At 41.9% G+C, this 26,428-nt stretch overlaps 2 protein-coding genes and 1 long non-coding RNA gene across 7 annotated transcripts in view; 1 reads left to right on the top strand and 2 right to left on the bottom strand.

The window, feature by feature from the left end:
- Window positions 1-10,887, top strand: part of NFKB1 (nuclear factor kappa B subunit 1) — a 60,745-nt gene extending 49,858 nt beyond the window's left edge. For both annotated transcript variants that reach the window (XM_061360904.1, XM_061360902.1), the window contains exons 16-24: window positions 1,163-1,277; window positions 3,335-3,536; window positions 4,862-5,031; window positions 5,844-5,946; window positions 6,794-6,918; window positions 7,728-7,794; window positions 8,093-8,265; window positions 8,399-8,576; window positions 10,019-10,887. In XM_061360904.1, the coding sequence (XP_061216888.1) occupies window positions 1,163-1,277; window positions 3,335-3,536; window positions 4,862-5,031; window positions 5,844-5,946; window positions 6,794-6,918; window positions 7,728-7,794; window positions 8,093-8,265; window positions 8,399-8,576; window positions 10,019-10,206 (1,321 nt within the window). In that variant the 3' untranslated portion in view covers window positions 10,207-10,887. The remainder of the gene's footprint in view (window positions 1-1,162; window positions 1,278-3,334; window positions 3,537-4,861; window positions 5,032-5,843; window positions 5,947-6,793; window positions 6,919-7,727; window positions 7,795-8,092; window positions 8,266-8,398; window positions 8,577-10,018) is intronic.
- On the bottom strand, window positions 8,571-15,888 carry LOC133216307 (uncharacterized). 3 transcript variants are annotated; one of them, XR_009726613.1, is made up of 4 exons: window positions 15,533-15,888; window positions 13,783-15,219; window positions 11,381-11,475; window positions 8,571-9,640 (listed from the first exon to the last, which is right to left on the bottom strand). It is a non-coding gene; the product is annotated as an uncharacterized LOC133216307 (long non-coding RNA). The 3 variants fall into 3 exon arrangements; XR_009726612.1 differs by having other exon boundaries at window positions 11,310-11,475; window positions 13,783-15,888; XR_009726611.1 differs by having other exon boundaries at window positions 13,783-15,888.
- Window positions 15,889-17,683: 1,795 nt separating this feature from the next.
- MANBA (mannosidase beta) overlaps window positions 17,684-26,428 on the bottom strand; it is a 62,655-nt gene continuing 53,910 nt past the window's right edge. For both annotated transcript variants that reach the window (XM_061360900.1, XM_061360901.1), the window contains 3 exons: window positions 23,577-23,719; window positions 22,423-22,680; window positions 17,684-20,266 (listed from right to left, as the gene is read on the bottom strand). In XM_061360900.1, the coding sequence (XP_061216884.1) occupies window positions 20,042-20,266; window positions 22,423-22,680; window positions 23,577-23,719 (626 nt within the window). In that variant the 3' untranslated portion in view covers window positions 17,684-20,041. The remainder of the gene's footprint in view (window positions 20,267-22,422; window positions 22,681-23,576; window positions 23,720-26,428) is intronic.

Here is a 26,428-nt window from a genome sequence, read left to right as displayed (position 1 = left end):
GGAACAGCTCTTATAGTAGTGGTGGTACTGTTTGAACAGCACATGAGAGCTGAAGGACGGAAAGGGCTGTGGTACTGCCTATGGCAGTGTTCAGAACCAATAAAATGGGCCCTTAGAGGATTAATTTGGTTTAGAAAGAGGGTTTGTTTGGTTTTTTTTTTCACTTTTTAAAATACCTTCTGGTTTTGAGCGTTCTCAGTCTCAATTTCAAAATGACTCTACACCCCCCGAATGGCAAGGAACTTCTTGTTCTTCTGATGAAAGCATAGATGCGAGTATATTTAGGTATTTCTCTACCAGTATAACAGACATGCCAGATGACCTATGTTGATACTGTGTCCCAGCAGCAGTGTACTAAAAAGATGAGTCTAGGGGCTGGCCAACATCTGTTAAGGGAGAGCTTGTTAGGATGTGTTTCAAAACAAAGGGCATGACTTTGAAAAGAAGTCGAAAGGGAACAAGACAAATGGAGCTGTGCTTCAGATGGGGTGTAGGATTCACAACCTCCTGTTTTCGTGGTGTCCTTTTGCAAGTATAGCCGCTGTGGCTGGTGGTGAAGGAGAAGAGCACGGGAAAGGCCATCACATTCACCAGTAGGAGTGGTGAAGTGCCTTGCTGTGTAGTCACTCATGTCCCAGAACAGGTTTTTCCTCTGGCTTTGAGGTCTCTGGCCACTGCTGCAAGCCCTGTGGCTGTTAGTCACCAGGCTGAGTCCTTCGTCATTCTTCTGTTTGAAAACGAAGGAAATTAAAACCCACAGCTGTGGGGAAACCCCCAAGGGAAAATCTGCTTTGATGGCAGAGAGGCCTATGGAAATTCTGAAGGAAGGGTTTCACAGAAAGAAGTGTTCAGTGCTGCAGAAGTCAAAGCATAAAATCCGGGGATTTCAGCAAGTTCTGAAACAATTGTGCTCCAGTGTTTGTATTTATTAGACTAGTAGTAAACTTGTGCTTTTGCGATTGAAGGGTGAAACACTGTTCCCTTCTGACAAGCATTTTAATGTTGGCCTTCCTTTTAGGTGCTGATATTTAGTGCTGAAATCGTGACCTCCAGTAGGCAAGTGTTTCTGTTAGAATTCAATCAGATCTACAGCAAAACCTTACAATTTGTATAATAAATTTGTAAATTGTGTGCATTTGTTAATGTTTTTTGTTTGTTTCAGCGTCCTTCATTTAGCAATTATCCACCTTCATACTAAGCTGGTGAAAGACCTCTTGGAAGTGATGGCTGATTTGAATTACAGTGACATCATTAACATGAGAAACGACCTTTATCAGGTACTCAGTTGTGATGGTATAAGTACTGTGAATTGTTCAGCCAGTAAAAAAGAAATTGCACGATTGTCTGACCTCTTTTATATGTTGGAATAAGCCCAGATCAGACTGCAGTGCAAGCAAGCTTAGGTGTAAGGTGGTGGAGGAGCAAAAGCATGTTTTTCAGCAGTTTAGTTTATACCTTCCCTTGATGTTAACAAAAATGTCTCCATGGGTTAACTGTAAAACAGGACAAAGATAGAAAATTCTTCAGTTTGTGTCTTCGTTATTTGGCTTCTGTGGTATTAAACCAGCGGTGACAATCACAGTGTGCCAACTCTCGGCTCTTTTGGCCTTTCTAACATAGGATAATTCGGTATTGTGAGTCAGTTGCTGCATCATCAGCTTTCTGTAAGCGTGGGGAAGCTGTACAAACTCTGCCCTTCTCATAGCCCAGATGGTATTTGTGCCATCACATGAGCACCAGGATTTCCCATTCATGTCTAGATTCACATTCTAGCAAAACAAACAAAAATTTAAAAAGCCCATCCTTGTGTCTTTTACCTAGCAGGAAAACTGCCAATTCTGTCTTCTCAGAGCCTTGGGTGACATGGTCTAGGGTGAGATGTCGCTGCCCATGGCAGGGGGGTTGGAACTAGGTGATCTTTATGTCCTTTCCAACCCAGACCATTCTGTGATTCTATGATTCAACCTCCTCTGTGACAGTCTGAGGTGTTGTGGTTTTTTGTAGCTCAGAAAAGCTTTAAAAAGAGCTGTGGAACCCTGCCTGGCAACAAATATCTTCTCAAACGTGTGCCATTTGGTTGTCCCAAAGGTAACCAACTGAACGTTACATAGCAGTACAATAACATTTCATTGTTATGTTCATATAAAGCAAGTTTGAAATGGAGAGGATGATGAAAGCAAGCAGGAGATTCTGAATTGAATCCTGTGCCCCCTATTAAACAGAAACAGGATGCAAAGCTGAGTCACACAAGAAATAAATCTCTGCCTACCAGGACCTCTGCAGCTATTCCCACTTTACTACATAAAACCTTAAGGCAGCAGTGGGAGGGAATGCAGGCTTGGGCTGGAATTTTTGTTCTGTGCAGACATCTGTGGAAGCTGAGTCATACACATACCTCTTAGATTCAGTAATTAGTTGCAGATACGTTGACAGATCTATTGACAAACAGAAGCTCAATATGGAGCTGGAATGAGTCTCTTTTTTATAGTTTTCTGTTAATATAAGGATAACAATATGGAATCTTGTGCAATTTTTAGATTATTTTAGTGTTGGAAAGGTGATTTCCAAAACCTTACTGGAATGCTTACTGTTTAAATGCATACATTTCTGAGTATGTTTTCCATCACGCTGTCCACTGGCAGGGCTGCTGAGAATGCAGTATACAATCAACCTTTGGAAATACTTGAAACCTCTTGGCCCAAGAGCTGCTGTGTCTGTGCAAAAATGCAGACCGTGCAAATGGAATTAGCTAGCTGGACAGGCGCCACGTAAATGCAGTTGTTCTGCACTTTAACACATGCACAGAACAGCAGGATTTTCTTCTTTTCTGTGCAGTCATTTTAAGGGATAAGGAAAATCTAAGCCCATGACTGCAAGTCTCCTGTTCAGGAGTAAAATTAGATAGCAGTTCAGTGCCAAAGGCAAATTTGAGCAGGCCCTGGAAAGTGTGTATGCTCCCTCTGTGGCATGAACTTGGCTATGGGGCAGGGTTTGCAGTGTCTGGGGGCACAGGGATTACCTCATTTCCCAAGTGCCTTGCACTGCAGTGCTCAAACAGCCGGGTCAGTGCCCTGGCTTATAGAGTAGGCAATGTCTTTGCCCTCCCGAAGTCCAACTGCTGACACTGGCACAGCAGCTCTTATTTCTAGTAAGTAGAAACTCTATTTGTAGTGTGCAGTAGAAAAACGTACACCTGTGCCAGCTTTTCATTTCTGTTAGCTTTGAAGTAGAGTAACATCTTCTCACACTAGGAGCTTTTATGGGTTTAAGAGATTTCTGTAGAAGTGATGTAGCTGTTGCTTATCTTCTCATGGCTTGCTTCTGTCACTTCTAGACCCCCTTGCACCTGGCAGTAATCACAAAGCAGGCAGAGGTGGTAGAAGACTTGCTGAAGGCTGGAGCAGATGTCAGCCTCCTGGATCGCCACGGTAATTCTGTCTTACATTTAGCTGCTGCTGAAGGAGACGACAAGATTTTGAGTCTACTCCTCAAGCATAAGAAGATGTCTACAATGGTTGACCTTTCCAGTGGTGAAGGTATGAAAAGATCGTAGCTTTATTTTACACGTAACTACCAGACAAGCACACCTCAGTTCATCATACAACCGAGAATGGTTTGGGTTGGAAGGGACCTTAAATATCATCCAGTTCCAACTCCCCTGCCACAGGCAGGGACACCTTCCACTGGACCAGGTTGCCTAAAGCCCCATCCAACCTGGCTTTTGAACACTGACACGGATGGGGCCAACATAGCTTCCGGCCAACACAATGTCTCTACACAGGTAGAGACAGACCTTGGAAATGACATCTTTCCCCATGCTGCATGTGCTGTCCTTGACTTCTGTATGCCTGCAGTAGTCACAGATGAGAGAACACAGACATGTAGGTTTTCTGGTTATACAGAACATAAGGATTGGTAATGGCCATGTGACACAGTATGGATTTTAAAGTTATTACTGTATATTGTCTTTAATCTCTGAAAACATCAAGAACTGTGTTCCTCCTGAGTACCCTATGCAACCACTGCTTTAAAAAAAAAAATCCTCCAGAAGTAATGTTTCCTCTTCATCTCTAGTAAATAAAATCCCCTCAAACATAATTTCTGGACCTCTGTTGAGTTTCATATCCAGTGCTTGGTGACCATACAGAACTAGAGCCTATAAACTAACCACAAAGACACAATTCTCCTGTTTTTCAATGGCATCGGTCACTTGAATGTAGTACTCCTGCACTAGTACGTTGTAAAGTGTCTGACCTAAAAATGTCATTATGGGATTCAAAAAACTGTGTAAAGTTCCTCAGAGAGAGTAGTTTTTTGGTTGGTTGGTTGGGTTGGGTTTTGTTTTTAAACACGAGGCATTGTTATTCTTTTTGGGGACTGGTGCAGATAATCTTGAGGTGACAGGGCTGTGTGACCTTACAGGAGGATGACAGTAAAAAATACCCGTGATTCCCCAGACTAGCAGAGATGTTCAGTAGCAGATGGGGCTGATGCAGGATACCGGCTGGTTTAGTACCATGCAGATTTTCTTTTTAAAGCTACTCTCCTTTCAAAGAGATGCTCTAGGTGAGCTCTTCAGTTCCTGCCTTCTGTTCACCTTGTGTTCTGCTGATTATATTTTTTCATGCCTGGCTTTGGCTTGCTATCAGTAACACAACTAGTACCAATTTATACACAAAGAATGTGTTTATTAATGCCATCTTTTAGCAGGCAAAGTCTGTCACTTCTGCTCAGTTAACTACAGTAACTGTCACTCATTTTATAGCTGTCACAGTGTGGCCACTTCAAAACTCATTGCTCTGACATTTCTCTGTTTTTTTAAATACTAATGCATGTGATGGATGGGGTTTGTTTTGTGCAGGTCTGAGTGCAATTCACATGGTGGTGATGGCAAACAGCATGTCCTGCCTCAAACAGCTGATTGCTGCTGGAGTTAACATCAATGCTCAGGAACAAAAATCAGGACGAACTGCATTGCATTTAGCTGTTGAACAAGAGAACATCCCCTTGGCAGGTTGCCTTTTGCTTGAGGTAAGGGCAGAATTTCTTTTTCCCACATCTTTTCACTTACATATTTAAAAACTCTTGAAAATCCTTAAGTGCTTCAGAGGAACAGAAGTAAGGGGGGTTTCCTGTTTATTGACTTGATTACTTAAATTGGTGTAATGGCAAAATTATTGCTAATGTTACTCGTTACTACCTTTTCAGCCCTGCTGGTGAATCATTTGCCAAAGTTGTGGAATGTAGTTTGTGACCCTGACCTGAGCCCATATGCTACATTTAGTTTGCACTGAGTAATCCCAGCAACCAGTGAAACTGCTTGTGAACAACTGCTTCATCTGTGTGAAGTGGAACGTGGATACCGGAGTGCATAGAGAGATAGTTGTGTATATCTATGAATATTTGTCTCATCTCTGAAACACCTTGATCATAGCATGCTTAATTTCACACACCCACAGCTGGCTGTGGTGGGTTTCCTCAGTATCCATGTGTGACTGTGCCTCCAGCCTACCTGCTGTCACAAGGAGCAACAGGAATTCTGTGCATACCAGTTTACACGCCACGCACCGTGGGTGATCGGGTGGCATGGGGTGAAGAGTCGCTTTTATCTGCCTGAGCTATTTGGGTTTCTGTGCTCTGCCTCCTGCTGGAGCACACCATCTGTTCCTGAATGCAGACAATTGAAGTTACTTTCTACTTCCTTCTTTTCAGACAACGATGAGAGTTTTACTCAAACAGGCGTGGAATGGTGCTTGCCTGCGCAGTAGCAGTGCATGAGTCTCTGTAGCTGTTACTGTACAGACATGTGACACTTTTCTTTCTGTCATTCAATAAAAACTCAGGGTGATGCAGATGTGGACAGCACTACGTATGATGGAACAACTCCCCTTCACATAGCAGCTGGAAGGGGCTCTACAAAATTGGCAGCAGTTCTCAAAGCAGCAGGTATGAAAATAGATTTTTGCTGGAGAGTTCTCTTTCACAGTGACAATTCAGGTTAGAAGGCTGCAAGCAGATAAGAATGCGCCACTGAACTTTTAATGAGCAGGAGAAATGAGATGTTAAAGCCTAAAGGTTTGTTTTTCATCAGGAAAGTCCTACTTTCAGGCGCTGTACTACTCTGTAGCACCATCTAACGGCTAAAAAGGCAAATTATTTTAGTCAAGAAAAATACCTTGGCACTCGTGGAAGTTTTTTCAGTGTTTCTTTTGTAGTTTTTTATAGCTGTAGCAGCAAAGAAGAGACCCTGTTACACAGTTTGAATAAGTGTTGGGCTACTTTAAAAACAAAAAATAGGTCACTGAAAGACGAGTTTGTTAGTGTCTCCTATTTCATATCACTGTGGAAGAGTTAGGTTTGAATAGTTATTGAAATTGTATTTCAGTTGTATTTAGACCTGATTTTTCTCCTTTGAAACAGAAATCCAAACTTTCATTGCTCTGGCTGTGTGCCTGGTCTTTGTAATACCCACATTTTCCCTGACACTATAAAAAGAAGCACCACAGCATTGCTTCATCACATACATGCTACGCTCAGTGTGAGCCAAGAATGGGCCTCAGTCAGTTGATAGAATCGCAGCTCAGTTGTTGGGACCTAACACGTGTCGTATTTTCCCTCTTTACAATGGAGAGTAGCTTTATACAGAGATGTGACAGCATCTAACTTTAGTTGATAAAAAAATTACCTAAATTAGCCAATTTGCCATTTGGAGTTTAGAATACGTGTTTTAAATACTGTTGCAAAGCAACTTGAAGCCTTCTCTTAGGCATTCTTTTGCACACTTGTTTTCCAGGTGCAAATCCTCACATTGAGAACTTTGAGCCGTTGTTTTATCTAGATGACGTGAAAGATGATGAGGACGACGATGAAGGGATTGTGCCTGGAACAACACCACTGGATATGGCGGCCAACTCTGAGGTACATGATCTATTATTTTAATAGTAAATGATAGGTCTCTCAGCTAATTCCTTTCACTGCATACACAGTTATTTCAGTCCTGACAAGCTACTAATTTGCCATCAGAATTTAATTCAACCATAAACCCCCTACATGAAATAGCATTGGAAGGAAGTTCCACTTAACAGGCTACTTGAACAGGAGTGACCAGGCACTTCCTGAAATAGCTGCACTACCATCTTTAGTATGGAAAAGTATTTAGCTGGTTGGGCAGCTTGTGTTTGAAGGCCCATGTTCAGAGATGCTCTCTAGTGGGTTTCTTTGCTAAAGTTCAGCATTCTTCAGAATCGCAGACTTTATGTGCAGAGAAAGCATACTCTTCTGTCCTACCCAAACAGTTGATCAGGCTGCACGGTCCATGCTTTAGTAGCTGATTATGTCCACTTGGTTTGGTATGAGTGTAAGGTACAAGCAGTCAAGCATTTCTGATAATTGTGCTGGGGAGTGGTACTAGCATTAGGTGAAAATCTAGGCTTTGTTTTAAATTACTAGTTGCAGACAGGTAATAACTCCTCAAATAGCCACTGCTCCTGCTGGTTATTTACTGCAAAGACTTCCTCTGTATCTTGAAAACAGTTGCCAGATGACATACGGCAAGGGCAATTAACTTCTCAAGATTTCTCCCTCAAGCTTTGCACAGGTCTTCTACAGTACCTTTAGTCATTTTGTTCCTGAGGCAGAAAAATCTGCCCGTTTACAGATGGAATTAGGACTTTATACTGAGACTTTTCAAGATACTGGCCACTAACTAGGTTTCTGTATTCTTTTAGGTGTATGACATATTAAATGGCAAACCCTATGAGTCAGCAGTGGTTTCAGAGGATTTACTGATGCAAGGTAACATCTGTAAAGACAACTGACAGGATACCTTTAGTAACTTAGTACTTAAAGTGTACTTGCAGAAGACATTACCCTGCAATAGCTTGTAACTGAAATAGGGAGGGAGAAGAGGTACCCTCTCACCCCTCATTCATAGAATGAATGACACAAAAGAGTATGTTTTCAGTATTACATTAGTAAACATTGGGATTGATGGACACTAAAGTACTGTTTAATTTGGCTTTGTTTGTACTTAGAAATGGAACAGTGCATGATTTGTGTAAAAAATAAACTAACATATTTCTCTGTTCCCCAGGGCATTTGAGAGACCTGAATGAAAGCTCAAAGATGCAACTTTACGAACTATTGGAATTGCCTGATCCAAACAAAAACTGGTCCACTCTAGCACAAAAATTGGGTCTTGGCATACTTAATAATGCCTTCAGGTTGAGCCCTTCCCCATCGAAAACTCTGCTCGATAACTATGAGGTAATGTGGCTGGAACAAGTTCTAAAGAACTCAAGACATGTCGAGAATGTTGTCCTCCTGCATGGTGAAACAGTGCAGCCCTTCAGCTTTACCAGCCTGGCTGATGGTAAACATCTGGTGTCTTCTCTCTTAGGTTTCTGGTGGCACGGTTCAGGAGTTGATTGCTGCTTTGAGACAGATGGATCACACAGAAGCCATTGAAATCGTTCAGAAAGCACTCTCCAGCTCACAAAGCTCATCACACGTGGAGGACAATACAGCAAAAGCTCTTCTCTTCTCTTCACCACCCACCTTTGCAAAAGGAGAGACAGGTAAAACTGACCCCAAAACTTTATTTAAAATGCATTTTATTCAGTTCTCCCACCTCGCCTTGGGCTGTCCATACATCAGTGTTTCCTACACACACTGCCCATCCTGCTTCTCTGTTTCAGAAATATTGTACTGCAGCACAACTTGCTAGCCACAGATATTTGCTAAGGCCTAGAGGAGAGGGGGAAAATGGACCATTTGAATCAGTAGCCCTGCATTACAGTATTGATTATACTGCCTCCCTTTTCTAAAACCAGACATCTGCCATTTACTGATGGTAAATCAGTATGTCCTTGGATGTACTGGGGATAAGTTTCAAAAGATAAACTAGCCAATGATCTCCCAGGCCTGACATGCTGGTGTCCAACTACCCCCTCAGAGCAGGGCCAGTATTACATTACATGAGGTCACCCATGTCTTGTCCCATTGAGTTTTGAGCATCTTCAGTTGTGGAGGTCCTCTATTAGCAGAAAAGCAGAGGTTGTGAGAAGGCAGTAAGTCATCAGGGAGGTTCAGTCACTGCCTGGCCATGTTGTAAGTAACAATAGCCTTTGTCTGCCCTGTGCAAACACCGGTAGTGCTGCCAGCACCCTAACGTGGAAACTTATACCCTATGTGGGAATTCTGTAAGTATTTCTAGAAAGAAAAAAGAAACACCATAGTAAGTCCATCCTGGTTTAACATTGCCAGTTTACTCCCTATAGAAAACTGTTCAGTCAAGAATGAACCTTCACACCTATCCGAAAATGTGCTTGTACACATATTGCCTCTTTAGATTAATCTTGAAGGGTAAGAGAGGTTCTGCTGCTTTGCAACATGAATGGATTGCATCATGTCACTTACTTATTTTAAGATGGTTGTTTAGAAAACTAGTACTGAACTCTAATGTGATGACCACTGTTCTACTCACACTTGAGCCCATGTCGTACCTTCAGCTCGGATACTGTCCTGCAGTCAGGCACTCCTTTTGTGGATCTTGCACAGAAAACAGCTGCTGCTGACTTCTTCATATTTCAGGCTCACTTAATAAATGAAAATTGCTCAAGTATTTGTCTCAAAAAGAAATCTGTAAGTGAAATAACAGGAGAATATTTTAGGAGCCTCATCCTGGGGCTGTACACTTGTACAGTCTTTGAATCTGAGAATCTTTCGCCCTACTACTACCACACTCAGGCAGAGTCCTTACCAGTGTGGTGACAGCACTAGAATCAGCAGAGCACCAGGCTTCTTGCCCCATCCAGGCTGCAGCTGCAGTCAGTCTCTGCAAGCAGTGAATCACATTACATGTTTTGGTCAAGTGAAAATGTTCAGCACAGCTTTTCAGATCCTAGTATCCTATAGAAGAGCTTTAACCCTATTGGTTTACATTCCTTAGGCTTTTCTGAAAGCAACATTAATGAAGCAACACAAATGATAATATATTTCCCTCTGCTGTCTCCTTCAGGCGAGTTCTCCAACAACAAATTTCAAGACAGTGACAGTGTGTGTGACAGTGGTGTGGAGACCTCCTTCCGCAAACTGAGCTTTACTTATTCGGACTCTCTGAGCAGCAAGTCATCAGTAACACTTAGCAAAATGACCCTGGGTCATGGACATGAAAGTTCAATGCAAAGCAATTATATAGCCAACTAGCAATATTCAATTAGCAATATGCAGTTACAGGACATTTACATCGATATCATCCTGGCCAGAGGGAAGTGAATTGACAACCAAAGGTGCACTGGAGGAGCCACACACAAACCTGAACCAAAAGCAACTTCAACTCCGAGCCAGTGCATGCTTCCTCAAGTACATCTAAATTGTATTCATTTACACACCATATACAGTAACTAGGGCTCTCCTGCTGCATTAATACACAGGGCTGGACACTGTGAATGACTGTCTGAGCTTTTCTGGCTTGTGAGGATTTTCCTTTATAGGTGAAAGTCACTCCTTGTTAGTGCGTAATACCAGCTCAATCAGAAGAGGTAAGGCACACAGAGCAATCAAAGGGTGCAGTTTCTAACTGCACTCTTCATAGTTTTTGCAGCAGAGTTGCATGGAAAAAGCATATAAAATAGCTGGCGAAGAAAAATTATTACTTTAATCACAACAATGACAACCTGGAGAGAAAAGACGATCCTAAAAAAATAATCTTGTATATTTCAAATAATGTATTTAAACCTAACTTTGGTGCCTCTTATTCAAATTTTTCAAGTTTGGCATTTTCCTATTGTAAATAGTTTTTTTATATCTCTTCCTTTAAAAAAAACAGAAGTGTGCTTTTTAAATGCTTATTTTTATTTTACTTTTATAATAAAACCCCAAAATAAATTCTTTTGTCTACCTTGCTGTCATTTTTACACAGATATCAAGTGGAATTACAGATTTATCATTTCAGGTTTCAGCACTGATACAAGGATTGTGCTGATTTCCAAGTACTGCCATACATAAATAAAGGCTTACAAGCCACCTCTCTTAGCACTTAAGTATCTATCTCCTATGGTGGAAGAACAGGAGAATCAGCTACTGCTGAGCAGCTGTGCTTTGGAACTAAAGCCTCTGACTCATGGTCTCTTTTAGTTCTCATAATTTCAGCAGCAGAGAATCATCTATGCTGAAACCATCTATTTAACATCCCAGCAAAACTCTGATGAGACAGTTCTTCGGGCTGCCTAGAAACTCCTCTAATAACCATTTCTGAGCAGTATTTCTTCTTGTTTCATGTTAATTCTGAGATAGATAGTGTAACTTACAGATGTTGGCCTTACTAAGGATGCAGAACAGGTATCTGATTTCAGGATGAAAAAGCAGAGCAGTATCATACCATGGTCACTCGCAGGCAGTTTTCTTGGCCCATAGATGGAGATTGACAGTGTTGTTCTTGGTCTTGCCTAGTCTTCAGTAACCTGGGTGTCATGCCTGAGAAAATAAATCAAGAGAAACTTTGAGAATTGTTAAGAACAGTAGTTGTTGTAATGAAAAAAGATCCTTGTGAAATTATTTTATATCCATCTAGATTAGTAAGTATGTTGCTCACTTCCAGAGACACAAGATGCGTAACCTACACATGCAGTGTTAAAGGCATAGGGCTTTTGTTCAGTTAATGTAGATGTCCAGTGTTCTGTTTGCATTCCAGCAGTAACAGAAAAAGGCAAACCTGCTCATATTCTGGGGATGGAGGAGCCTTTTGAGCCCTGGCAGAGCTGCTGTCCAAGTTAAATGCACCTTCTGCTGCCACAGAATTTCCAGCACAATGAAGGGGCTGGCAGAGACTTACTGAGGTTTCTACAATCCTGCAGGTCACCAGGACATCCCTGGCTGCTGATTCATACCTTTTAGCCTTATTTCTGAGCAGCTCTGCTTTTAAACCACCAAAAGACACCTGGGTCTGTATTTCCTTAAGCACTTCACAACCAAATGCTGCATAATAGCTGTTCGTCAGGTTAGTGATTATGCACTAAACAGCGGGACATCTCCCTAGGCTCTGGGTATTCAAGGGCTATAAATGGCAGTTTGGCAGCTTCTTTCCTTGCAGCATTTCAGTTTCAGTCTATTTAACAAAAGAGGCTTTGGGCCCTTTACTCCCCCACCCCCACCTTTGTTTAGAAATAGGAAAATATTAACTTAAATGTATCCTCACCAATTCAAACAAACAGGAACATCACATTTTTACAGTTGAGTCACATAATAGGACAACTTTTCCCATCTGCTTTTACCCTTAGCACTTAAGTATGTGTTGCAGGCATGACACACAGTTTGTCAGAACTAGGCGAGAGTAGAACATACCAGCTAGTGTAGGACGCTACAGAAAGTGGCACAACATCTAGTAGGAGACATTGTTCCCTGGCAGTGTTCAAGGCTAGGTTGGATGAGGCTTTGAGCAACCTGGTCTAGTGGAAGGGGTCTCTGCCCATGGCAGAAACACTGAAATTAGATAAAGTCCCTTGCAATCCAAACCATTCTGTGATTCTTGTGTAGTCTTCATTTGCCAGCACAAACCTAGGGGAGAGCCTAGTGTTGACCTCAGGCAGCCCAATTAAAAGAAGATGCTAAAACACAAAGGTTTACTCTTTCTGCTCTATCTTTTTTCTTATTAGTAAGTGGTCACCCTGTAAAGGGCATGCTAATTCCTGTCCCGATGGCATCTCGGAGGTCAGTCTCGTTGCAGGTACAAGATGAAGGCAGTATATAGAGGCACCAAGCTTAGCAAGAGGAAGTGTAAGTGATGCAGACAAGTCCTGACAGAAGCATTTAAAGCACATGTATTCTTCCTAACAGTAATTGTCAAGATACATTTACATGCCTCAGCATCATATCTGCCCCAGACACAGATTTATCCTTATACCTCCTTGCCCAGAAAGGAAGGTGCCATTCCTATTTCACAAGTGTGATGGAATAAACTAAAAATATAGCCCTGCAGGAACCCAGAAATTTGCTGTTTGAGAGCTCCTGTCCATACCTGGCTTACAGAGAGAAACCTCTCTCACTTACCTGCTAAAGAGAAGGTAGTAATGGTGTGACTCAGCCTTATGTTTTCATTCAGCACAGTAAGCTAGCATGTGGACCTTGCTACACCTTGTAGCACAGGGTATTGTCCGTATTCCGTATTACCTCTAGGGGAACAAAACCGAGTTCTCAAAAGTCAGGAATAAGTTGGGTTGTTTTTTTCTCCTGGAATGTAGCGAGGTGTAACCTTTGGGTACCCTCAGTCAAGTTTAGTATTAAATTTTAAATTAATTACAGAGATGACCAAAATCTGAAATAATTCCAAACTTAATCCGCACTTGCAGTAATTGGAACTTGCCACATGAATTTGCTACTTTACTCCAGTAATAAACACCAAAAACTTGTGGAATGTAGCAAAATTAAGTTGTAACAACGGAACACTACAGATTTTCTCTTCATTTGATGTAAAAAGGATTATTTAGATAGTTAAACTGCCCTTGACCTTAGGTTGGCTGGCACAACTGCAAGTTTCTGGTATCATCTTGGGATGTATTTACAAATTTGGAAATCTCTGTGGTAGTGGGACGTTCTAGGCAGCATTCTGAGATTTTGTGGACTGCAGGAAGGATAAGAATCTTACCTGTGTCTTCTCTCCCTTCTCTGAGCAACTGAAATGCTGTTCCTACATTAAAGGAAAACCAGCAACTCTCCTTGCTCCCTCTAAGTGATAGGAACAGTGATGCCCATTCATTAGCTCAGGGTGCAATGGTCAATACTCACCCATCAGCCACAGCTCTCCTGGAGTGCACAATCAGCTCTTAGAGCAGCTCTGGAGTAACTGCCAAAGGCGCAGACCAACCTTTTTCTGGCTTCAAAAGATTCCTACTGCTACAAGCAAAAGACAGCACAAGTTAATTACCAAGGAGTTGCTTTTCTGTAGTCAGAGTTTCAGGAAGCACTCCGGTGCCCTGCCTAGAGCTAGGCTGTAGTATGTATATTATTTAAAGCCTGTACAGGTTCCCCCCATGGACTTACTTAAATGCAGCTATAGCAATTTTTCAGCCATCCATTTGCCCTTGCTATTTTCACAATACAGAAGAGCACTAGCAGGTCAGTGAACTTCATGACACACTGCAAGGGCAAACACTTGTGACTGACTTAACATCAGTTAACCTGTGGCCTACAGCAGCACGTGCCAACATTCCAGTTGAGTCAGCACACGCATGTGTTCACACACACGCAGAGTAGTATTCATACCTGCTGGGCTAGCTAATACAAACATGTTTATCAGGAAGACGGGAGCATCATAAATGCCTTACTTCTCTTCAGATGTGCAATCACCTCAGTATCTTCTTAAGTATCCCAGGCAATAAATCCTACATTTAGCGCAGTACAAACCAAAACCTGTGGCCAGAGCACTTGCAGAGGGGTAGCAGATGCATACTTCAATAATCAAAACTGACATTTACAGGTCTTTACTAACTGTTCTACTTCCTACAGTAAAATGGCCTTCTCTCAGTGTTGGCAGGCACAAAACCAAGTAATCTTAAGGTTCTATATTCTTCACTTAAGCTTTGGTTTTGCACCCTAATTAAAGTAAAATTGGGGCTTTCATTTAATGATCTTGTAACATCTGACTGGAAAGCAGTTATGTAAACCCAATTCTTTGAATGGAACATGTCCTTAAGCATTCAAACCACAAGTTCCTGGATGACTCAATTTACCCTCTCAGAGGGTAAGAGAGAAAACTGCAATTCTGGCACCATGAAGGCTGGCTTGTAAGCTACGAAACTCAACTGTCCTTGACTGAGAATAAGAAATGTGCTGGCCTGTTCCTCTGCACCCAGCACTGCTACAGGTCACTGAAGTGGTCTCTGCTACACACCTCCAAAGCCAAGAGGGGACTAGTAGAAGTAAAGGTACTGAAGAAAGATGTGCCTCTAAGGCAGAAAAACTGTTCAGGCCCCCAAGGTATGCAAACAGCAGGTAACAACAGAGACTGGCAAAGAGCTAATACTTAAGAGAGGAACTTAAGACACATTCACATGCTTCTTTCCTGGAAAAGATGTAGTAGAACTTGGAAAAGCTTCCAAGGAAATGCTCAAGCAAACTGGAGCAGAATAAATCTTTGCTGTGGGGCAGAAGGTACCAACAAAGACATGCTCTCTAGAGCTCGAAATGGTCTCTGTGGGTCCTGAAGGGGTTCAGAGCCAATATCTGTCAGAGATCAGTTTTAGGACAACAAATTAGACAATGCCATACAGCTTTCTTCCAAAACTTATTCTCAAGTTCTGTTCTGGAAGGGCATTTGTCATGGCTCCTGCCAAGGGGAACTCTGCTGCTTTTGCCATCTAGAACAGGCCAGAGGGAGTTCAGACACAAACTGAGGCCTATCAGCACAAGGAAACCAGTGGTCCATTGAACAAAACATTGCAAGCCTGCACCCTGAAAGAATACTGATGAGACCATTCCCCTCTACAGTTGCAACCAGTAACTTAATGACACTGAGGATAAACACCATGACACTTACCAAATGCTCTTCCCAACGCTCCTGCTGCTGATCCCCAGCCCGTCAGATACAAAACGGCAATACAGCTGCTGCTGAGTGGCCACAACAGCCAGATGGCTACAGATGGATGTGTCCATAGAGGCAATAGGATTCTGAAGATCTCTTCACTGTTGCATTCCTATCTTTGCCCTGATCTGAGGTAAAGGCAGAATAATGTAACCAAATATAGCACACACAGCAGGCAATAGCAAAAGTGCCAAGGGAAAATAGTTAAAAAAGGCACATGCTACAGCCACGGCTGTATGTGGGAAACAGGAATATAACAAATATAAATACATACCCATGACAAAACCAGGAAACCAAAAGTACATATTAAGGGTATTAATAATGAAGTGAACCTCACACATTATGCAACGGCAAAAGTATCAAGGGAAAATAGTTCACCAAAGCACATGCTACATGGTTAAACTTCATGAGGTTGGCATCAGCCCACCTCACAAGCATGTGAAGGTCCCTCTGGATGGCATTCCTTCCCTCCAGCGTATCAACCGAACCACACAGCTTGGTGTCATTGGCAAACTTGCTGAGGGCGCACTCAATCCCACTGTCCATGTCAGCGACGAAGATGTTAAACAAGACCGGTCCCAACACTGATCCCTGAGGGACACCACTCGTTACTGGTCTCCAGCTGGACACTGAGCCATTGACCACAACTCTTTGTGTGTGGCCATCCAGCCAGTTCTTTATCCACCGAGTGGTCCATTCATCAAATTGATGTCTCTCCAATTTAGAGACAAGGATGTCGTGTGGGACAGTGTCGAACGCTTTACACAAGTCCAGGTAGATGACATCAACTGCTTTACCGCTGTCCATCAGTTCTGTAGCCCCATCATAGAAGGCCACCAAATTGGTGAGGCAGGATTTCCCCTTAGTGAAGCCATGCTGGCTGTCACCAAGCACCTTGTTGATTTTCATGTGCCTTAGCATGCCTTCCAGGAGAATCTGCTCCAAGATTTTGCCAGGTACAGAGGTGAGACTGACTGGTCTGTAATTCCCCGGGTCATCCATTTTCCCCTTCTTGAAAATGGGGGTTATATTTCCCTTTTTCCAGTCTTTGGGAACTTCACCTGACTGGCATGATTTTTCAGATATGATGGCCAGTGGCCTAGCAGCTTCATTCGCCAGCTCCTTCAGGACCCGTGGATGGATTTCATCAGGACCCATGGACTTGTGAACGTTCAGGTTCTTAAGATGGTCTCGAACCAATTCCTCTCCTACAGTGGGCCCAAGGTCTTCATTCTCACAGTCCCTGCATCTGCCTTCCAAGACTTGGGTGGTGCGGTCAGAGCCTTTGCCAGTGAAGACTGAGGCAAAGAAGTCATTCAGAACCTCAGCCTTCTCCAAACCCACAGTAGCCAGTTCACTCAAGAGCTTCCTGAGGGGGCCTACATTCTCCCTAGTGTGTTTTTTATTTGCTATGTACCTGTAGAATCCCTTCCTGTTATCCTTAATATCCCTAGCCAAGTTTAATTCTAACTGGGCCTTAGCTTTCCTAACCTGGTCCCTAGCTTCCTGGACAACATCCCTGTACTCTTCCCAGGCTGCCTGTCCTTGCTTCCACTTTCTATAAGACTCTTTTTTCATTTGAATATTAAGGGTATTAAGATAATAATGAAGTGAACCTCCACCATTAATTCTGTTTTGAACTCAAGCATTTGCCGTAAGCAACTGTTAATCTTTCATAACAGCACCTAGTGCTGAATTAAAGCTTTCCAGTAAGAAAGAATGGACCCACTCTTTAGGGAGCTTCTGACCTTCAAAACTAACAATAATTTAGAAATTGTCTGAACTTTTTTATGCCAATCGGCATAAAACTGCACAAAGCAACAGCAGAATGCTCTTCTTTCTGCACAGCAGTGCTGACAGGCATTAGTTGCAGAGCCACTTCTCAATTTGATCACATGCCACATAATTTCTTTCATGATTTTGCCTAAAACTCATGACAGGCTAAACAAGGTCACAGTAATCCACATTCAAGGCTTATGGCTTCTAGCAAACAAAAAGCTCTTTTCTACATCTCCAAAACTTCACTAACACTAAGAACAGTATCATTGACCTTCATATAGGCCTATGTCTTTGAATTGTCTTTTGATTGTCTTTGAAACATGTAACTCTGTTAAAGTTTTATTTATTTAACACTGTTAAGTGCCATTTTGAAATTCTACCTGAATGCTGCTGGAAGAAATTTCTACATCAGTGTAAGAGAAAGACATCAACCAACCTGCCCTTTTCCTGATACACTGCAGCAATATTTATTAATCATATTTATTCCATGTTTTCTCCACAGTTTTTTCATTCTTACTGTATATTGTCTGTCGTTGCTTTGATTCCCCTTTGATCCCAGGACACTGAAAAAACTGAAGGATTTTTCTTGTGTTGTTGGCCCAGGATGCCTCTCAGGTATCTTTTAAATTCCTTTATCAGTGTCTGCATTTTCTAACAGTTATGTTTTATTCATGACTATCATTTTCCCCATTTATTTTACATAAACTATAAACATTGGCACATGCATGTATTTTGATTTTTTTCATGTTTTCTTTCAACTAGGGCAAGGTTTTCATCAGAGAAGCCCTCCTATGCAACTGCAGTTAGTTGTTTCGGTGCTCTGACAAAGAATTTGTAACCAACTTCCATTTATCATTCCCTTTTCACCTTCAAGTTTTTTGTCTTGCTCAGGAGTACACCAGTTTTGGTTAACACCCAATTAAAAAAGTACCAGAGATGACCAAGCACCAGTCAATATGCTCATCTCTTTCTTTGCCCATTAAAACTGATCACTGCAAGAAAACACCCCCCAGTTCCAAGCTCTCTAACTGACCAATGAAAGATGCAGCTGCTCTCCCCACGCGTGCTCAGATCGCAGCAAGCATCACCCATGTGGTGCTTTTAGAACAAAGATGGTCATCACCAGTAGAGCTTGTTCAAACACCTTTCATTGTAAAGTGCTGATTCTGCTAGGTGCTTTTCAAGAAAATTAATACTTGATAGGGCTGTGAGACGATCCTTGCAGAATCCTAGCAAGATCCCAGCTGCATTTCAAACCACTGCTGACAGACAAGCCCAGTGTTTAGCAACCTGCCCAAGGCACAGCTCAGTGGCCTCAATTCCCTGACAGCAAAACCCTCAGGCTCCCAGCTCCACAGGCTATAGCAGCCCCTGATGCTGAAACAAGCTTATTTTCTTTGTATCAAAGGCCAAAGTGAGACAGCATTTCTGTAGAAACCCTAGAACATTTTAACATTTTAAAAACAACTTACTCAGAAACAGACTAGAGCTGAAGCACCATTACTTCAGATTGACTGTGGCACCAGATCTAACCATAAGTCAACAGTGTCCTCTATGGGGATCCCACACAGAAAGAAGTAAAAATAAGGTGTTGAGGTTTTTCCTTTGTTAGAAAGAGAGAAGGATCAGTGTGGATCACAGGGCCATTCATGTGGAATGCTAGGAGGTAACAGAATGGCTGTGCAGCCAATGCCCAAGCTGAAACAGCAGCCCCTGCACTATACATCTACTAGAGAAAAAGCAGTCACTTGCAACACTGTGGTCCTCTCAGATGACCATTTCTTACCTGTACTGTCCCCTTCTTCTTTCCATCTTTGGTCTACTCTTCCCCCTGTTCCTTTCCCCACAGCCAGGCATATCTTGTACTATGCCACATTATGCAGAATCCACACAGCATCAAAAGGTTTGTGACTGCACTTGCCACTCTCTGGGAATAGTCAAAGTTAGACATAGAGCTCTTAAGGTTACTGCTCACGTTGCATGAAAAGAGAGAAGAATACAAGCCTCAGACTCTGTTCCCCTTTCAGAAGGGGGAACAAGATCTGCTCGATGTCTAACTAGACAGCCCTGGTTTCATGTTTACTTGGAAGCCTACCTTGCAAGGAGGCAGGCAAGACACCTGATCAAGTGACAGCCACAGATCTGAAAGGGTAGGACTAGAGCTTTCCTGGTTTGAGTGTAGATAAATAAACAACTCCAAGTGGGGCATGCCTGTGGGGGCAGCTTTACCCAGCTTTACCCCCTGCCCTTCCCCTTGCCACCAGCATACCTTGCTGTTTCACTTACAGCATAGTGAAACTGAAAAGAAAAAAAAGATTTTTAAAGCCATAGTCTAGAGGTGCATATTTGTGCTGCCTCTTAGGATGAATTCACAACTCCAGTCTCATGGGGACTGGAGAATTTGGACCAGATCTTTCCACCGACTCACGTCCTCCCATTTTCTACATGGGATATATTTGTTCCATTACCTGAGGAAGCCTTACTTTCAATACACCACATACATTATATGCAAGCTTTGCTGTTGCTATCTTTACATTGAAGCAGCAGATAAAATTCACACATTACAGGAATAGACATAATTTTCTGCAATCAGTTCAAATTGTACATCTTCAACTTCATTCAAATTCTTCAAGGTTTTTCTCCTGCTCCTGTTTCACCCCTTGCCTAGAGGGAAATGAAGTATTCTCAGACAATGTCCATCAGAGAGGTCAAGGTTAGTGACTCCTCCAGTTCTTCAATGCTCGTAGGTTCCCAAGGATAAAACAGAACGACTTTCTTCTTTTCAGTCATGAGGAAACCATTCTCACTAAATCTGCCTTTTATACTCCCTACATCCAGAGAAACAAAAGGAGCAATTGCAGTGGTATGAAGATCAAATATATAAATGTCATCTTGTTGGGAAACAGAGACCTGGAAGAGAAATGGAAAAATAAATAGATAAATATGTGTATTAAAGAACCCAGTTACATCCAAACTGGGAAAGACCTGATATGTCAGTAAAACAGACTGAACAACCACATTTGATCAAAATTGTGGTTCTCTTCTGGAAATCTTGTCTGGAACAAAAGGTCAAACCAACAGGATTCATATGTAAAAATCATGTAAAAACTGCAAATGTTACTATAGTCTTTCTATGAATACTATAGACAAGGCAAAATGCCATGGGGTGTTACCACTCTACCATCATCTTAGGCAGATAAACAAATAAATGGTAATCTGACATGTCTGTAGGACTGGTATCTTATACTTACTGCAGTGAAAGAGATTTGTCCTTTCATCAACATACTTCACTCAATCTGTAAATTTACAGCAACTCAAGTATCCAGGCTTTCAGATTACACCAGTAACAGAAATGCACAGAGGCAAAAGATGGTAAAAGTCACAGTAACACAAGAGGTCCCCTCATCTTAATGGCACATGACAGTGAAGTCCTTATACTACATTTAGAAGGCAGCTATGAAATATCAGCATGAGGCATAGCGTTTTATATTAAGTTCTATCAGTAGTTAAATCCCAGAGAGGCTTAAAAGCACAACCAGGATGCATTTTCATACAGCACTTCTCATTCACCACAATGAAATATTATGCTACATCATTTTCAAATACCAATTAAATAGATATAAAAAGCAGTCAAATTATGCTAAGTGCAGAAATCACATCCCACTTAACAAGAAAAAAAAAACACTATTCATGTTTAAGAAAAAGCACATATTCTTTGCACTTCATGTTTTCTGAAGGAATACAAGAGTTTTCATGTGTTTCAAAAGCAATGCCATGAAGAGTAGCACATGGATTAGCAATGCATTTGAAAGTCTAGCTAGTTCATTAGTAGCTATGTATAGTGGTACCAGCTTCTCACAAAACAATGTTTTTTTCAAATCATAGCTGCATACTTTCTTAAAATAACCACTTTACATTTATCCTTGCTAGCTATCTTTATTAGCACCGTGGAGACAACACGGCCATCGGAAAAAGGAATGAAATTTCCCAACAGTGCTCCAGTTGGAGAGCTTTTATTATTGATGATGTCATCCACAAAAACCCTAGCATGACTCAGACTCCAGACTGTGCCACCAGATGAAAAATAAAACACAAAACCAGGCTGATTTCTTTCTTTTGCATACTCAGAAGGCAGGCCATGGTGCCATGAAAATAAGAGGGGAAAATCTGGCCCATTTTCTTTTTGTAAAACAATTAATGCTGTCCAGATTCAAAGACATTACAGACCTCTATTCCACCCTTGTTTAGTTTAGCTGTAAAGAGCAAAGCTGAAGTTTGGAAGCCATATGTGGGAATGCACAGGTCCCCATCCTTCCAGTCTGCTGATTAAGAATTTTGCAACAAGACTTACATTCCAAAAAGTGAGGCTTAACAAAAATGCCCTATATATAGAGCACACTTGCTAGGAGCAGAAGAAATCTAGGGAAAAGCAGGAAATGGACTAAATGACAGTGTTATACAACACTGATGTTTTTTGGTGCCTGTTCAGAAGGCTGACACACTTGCCAAATAATAAGAAATAATAACTACTACGCAAATCAGAACCCTGAGCTGGCAGGCAGGGATTTGCTGAAGAAGGAAAGCAGCATGTAATATTGCATTTTAGCAATGCTACACTGATCTAAGAGTTTGAGCACTTCAGGAGGAAATACTGCTGACAATAATTCACTCCTCACTCAACTGAATTAGCATAACCTAGTACTGACACATATGCTACTGTCTACAAGCTAAAACACTTGCCATGCTGCTATCTGTTACCCAGGGACAAAAAGAGTGAAAGGAGCAATGCTACAGCAGTCAGCTGAAAGACAGTCTAAACAAATCAAATGGAGACTTCATTATTTACAATGAAACAAAACCAACTCATCATCACCCCTAAAAAATACAATCCACCATCCCAAAATCAAACCACCAGTCATATTTAGATGTGCATATAGTGACACAAGAAAAAAAAACACCTGATTTTGAGAAGGAACATGGACATGGACACTGCAGAGAAGGCAAACAACTCAAAACAGTAAGATTAGCAAAACCAAATACTGTAATCGAGCATGACTGATGCTTACACTAAGTTGAGTCTTTTCCAATCCTACAGCATCCTTTAGTGATGAAAGGAAGTGATGGTTCGTAGGACTCTGGAGCCCACCTTCTCCCGTAAGACAGAAAGTAATAATGCAGCTTTTCCTAGTACAATTTTGGCATCTTTCCAGAAAGTCATTTATGGACTCCTTGTAGATGGGGACAGCACTTTGTGCTTTAACAGTCACACCGCCTTTGGAAAGGATGCATACTGGCTCCAAAGAACTCCAGGTGTACACAGTGACCTATCAAAGAAAGTCAAGAGAGCACAAAGCTTAGAAGAAGAGTTACATCTGTGAAAACAACCCAGTACCCCAGGTTTTGGATTGCTCATTACAAAAGACGCTCTCCTGAGAGTACCAGCTGATTTTCACATAGCAAGAAGCTCCACAAAAATTTGAACCATCAATACCGCATAATGATTAGTTCATTATATTAACTTAATAGGAAGTTCATTTCCAACAGTCTGGATCTGTTGTTGTTCTTTATCTGGAAAGCTTTTTGTTTTCTCTCCCATTGAGAGGAGGGGTTGCCAATTCCTGCCAAGGGAGTGCTGGGAAACAGAATTAGAGAATGACTAACTTGTTGCCTAAGAATCCTATCAGTTTTTATAGCATTATCTTAAAACAGTCAGGGCATGAATAGTAAAATGATGACATTGCATAGGCAACCTTGCAATTAAGTACACTTAGGTATTGATATTTCAGAAAATAACCTAGTTCTTTTTCCCCAAAGTGGTATAGCTTGAGTACAGGAAAAGGTACAATCTTCTCCTTTCCACCCCAGTTTAGTCAGTTAATCTAGTTTAACACCCACGGAAGAGTTTTGTTAAGTAGCGAGGTACCATTTTTCACATTTCATTTACCCTAAGCATCAATACGTTCAAAATCTCAGCAGAATAGTTGATTTCAGGCCAATACCTACAGACTACAAGCAAGACAGTTAATTCCTTGTTCCGTGAAGCAATACACACTACTATAATACAGGATAGTGTTGCCCCTAAGAAGTTAAAGACAAGAATTGTACCTCATTGTGTTTTAGCATGGACTTACTGAAGCTTGTCTATACAAAGATGTGCTCCTTTCAGCTCCTCACATTTCTGGGGGAGGGACACAAAAGTAGTGAGAGAGGTGTCACTTACCCTCAAAGTAAGCTTGTGGTCCACATGAAGATCTGAGACACCATAAATGTACAACACACCTTTGTCTTCGTAGGCCACAGGCAGCAGTGGTGCAAAGAAGTTCTGGGCAAAATAATGGAGCAGTTTCCACTTACCACCATACTCTGAAATAGGTTAAAAAGAAGAAAGACCCAGATTGAATCCAAGATTGTCTTGTCAGACAATCTCTTCCTGTGCACTCTGGTCCTGCTATAGCAATACAATATTCTCCCCTCCTCCCTTTTTCACCTCTAGCAGGTGCAGAGAGTGACTGAAGTTACTCTTCTTCCAGGCAAGGATCTGATCTGGAAGGGATTTGATGCTCTTTCAAGCTTTTTTTTAAGCTTTACCTGAAGGTCACATTCTGTAAGTGCATTGCTGTGCTGTTACTCAGTTAAAGCCTTGAACACAAATGACATGAACAAAACTGACGCAGCATACTGTACATTAAGCAAGCAGCTGGTCACCTACATTGTTGAGAATCCAAACAAACATGCTGGCATTGGTGTCATTGTGACAAACCACCACTGATGTAGAGACAAGAGAGTCTGACTTTCAGTCTTGTACAAAGCACTCTCTTCCCTTTTCTTAGTCCTCTTCTTTCAGTTCTTCCTAAGAGGAACATCAGTAGCAACAAAGACAAAATAAAATCAAGTTCTTAAACCAAAGAGAACCCTTAGTTCTGCAAAATGAATTTGCCATAGTTAGCATACACAATGTAGACATATGCTAATCAGTTTGCTTTGCCTCTTTGATGGAAAGTTGTCCCTCATCACTTTCACTATTTTGAAAGTCTGCCATTAACAAACTGTAAAAGCCACCAAATGCTGCATCCTCTCCAAAAATAGCAATTTTGCCAAACGCAACACTGCCACACAACCATTTTGAAAGGGACACTACTTCAGTTTCTTTCTCTATTGATTTTCCTTCTAGCATCCACTGTCAGCATTTTAACTCTGTCTTTGCTCAACCATTATCTAGTCATTGAAATGGAACTAAAAAAGAAGTAGCAAGTCAGCTGCATCATCTCGTAAGGAAAGAAAAGTCTCATTCTTTTTTCTGTCTCTTCGTTTTATACAACAGCTTTGAAGTCCATGGATGCTGAAAAATATTTCCAGTAATATGCTTTTGTTGAAATGAATTACTTCATAGTTATGGTGCTTGTATAAAGCTCTTAGCACTTTCAAACATCTCATAATTAAGGACTTCATCCAGACTGACGTAGTCTTTAAAGGGTGAGTTTGTGGCTTTCACAGGCAGACCTGAACATGCTCTGCTTGCGCTCCACATAGACATGAATGAATTTTGTGGAGAGCAAAGTGCATTAGCGCCATCTTACCACGTGCACATCATCCTGTTTTCAGCAAGCTCTCAACCAGATAGCTTAGAGAACAGACAAGAAAAGCTCCTATCCACCTGGAAAACCCATACAAGATTCAACTGTGCCTTGAGATCAGACTGTTGTCAACAAAACACCACCAGCATTCAAGTTAATAGTACTGAAGTAGACCAAAGAGATGAAGTCTGAAAGAAAACCTCATGAGAAGCTGCTGAGATTCTTCAAAACAGACAGACTATTGAATAAAGTGATGAACACAGCATATTGGTGCTGTTCAGTATACAGAATGATAGAATCATTTTTGTTGGAAAATACCTTTAATATCATCAAGCCAACCATTAAACCAGCACTGCCAAGTCCACCACTAAACCATGAACCTAAGTGTCACACATGTCTTTTAAATACCTCCAGGGACGGTGACTCCACCACCTCCCTGGGCAGTCTGTTCCAGTGCTTGACAGCCCTTTTGGTGAAGAAATTTTTTCTTAATATCCAATCTAAACTTCCCCCAGTGCAACTGTAGGCCATTTCCTCTTGTCGTACCTTGTTACTTGTTACAAACTTGTTACCTGGGAGAAGAGACTGACCCCCACCTCACTACATCCTCCTTTCAGGTAGTTGTAGAAAGCAATAATGTGCCCCCTTTACTCCAGGCTAAACAACCCCAATTCCCTCAGGGGTTCCTCATCAGACTTGTGCTTCAGACGCTTCACCAGTTTTGTTGCCCTTCTTTGGACACACTCCAGCACCTCAATATCTTTCCTGTAGTGAGGGCCCAGAACTGAACACAGCATTCAAGCTGTTGCCTCACCAGTGCCAAGTACAGCAAAGTGATCACTTCCCTGGTCTTGCTGGATACACTATTTCTGATACAGGGCAGGATGCCGTTGGCCTTTTGGCTGCCTGGGCACAAGCTGTCTCATGTTCAGCTACCACTCAGCACCCCCAGGTCCTTTTCCACAGAGCAGTTTCCCAGCCACTCTTCCCCAGGCCTGTAGCCTTGCAGAGGGCTGTTGTAACCCAAGTGCAGGACCCAGCACTTCGCTTTGTTGAACCTCATACAACTGCCCTTGGCCCATCGATCTAGTCTGTCCAGACCCCTCTGCAGAGCCTTCCTACCCTCAAGCCAGATAAACTTTCACACCCAACCTGGTGGTGTCCGCAAATTATTGAGGGTGCATTCGATCCCCACATCCAGGTCATTATTAAAGACATTGAACAAAACTGGCCTCAGTGCTGATCCCTAGATAACACTACTTACAACCGGCCACAAACGGGATTTAACTCCATTCACCACCACTCTTTGGGCCCAGCCATCCAGACAATTTTTTACCCAGCAAAGAGTATACCCATTCAAGACACGAGCAACAGTTTCTTGCTGACAATGCTGTGGGAAATGTTATCAAAGGCTTTACTAAGGTCTATGTAGACAACATCCACAGCCTTTCTTTCATCCACTAAGTGGGTCACCTTGTCATGGAAGGAGATCAGGTCA

Source organism: Neopsephotus bourkii, unplaced genomic scaffold, assembly GCF_033783945.1.
Source record: "Neopsephotus bourkii isolate Nb327-2 ecotype Australia unplaced genomic scaffold, CSIRO-AGI_Nbou_v1 NB_1037, whole genome shotgun sequence".
In the NCBI taxonomy this organism is placed as follows: domain Eukaryota; kingdom Metazoa; phylum Chordata; class Aves; order Psittaciformes; family Psittacidae; genus Neopsephotus; species Neopsephotus bourkii.
The sequence above is the reverse complement of the archived record's forward strand: the minus strand, read 5'-3'. Positions and strand labels throughout refer to the sequence as shown.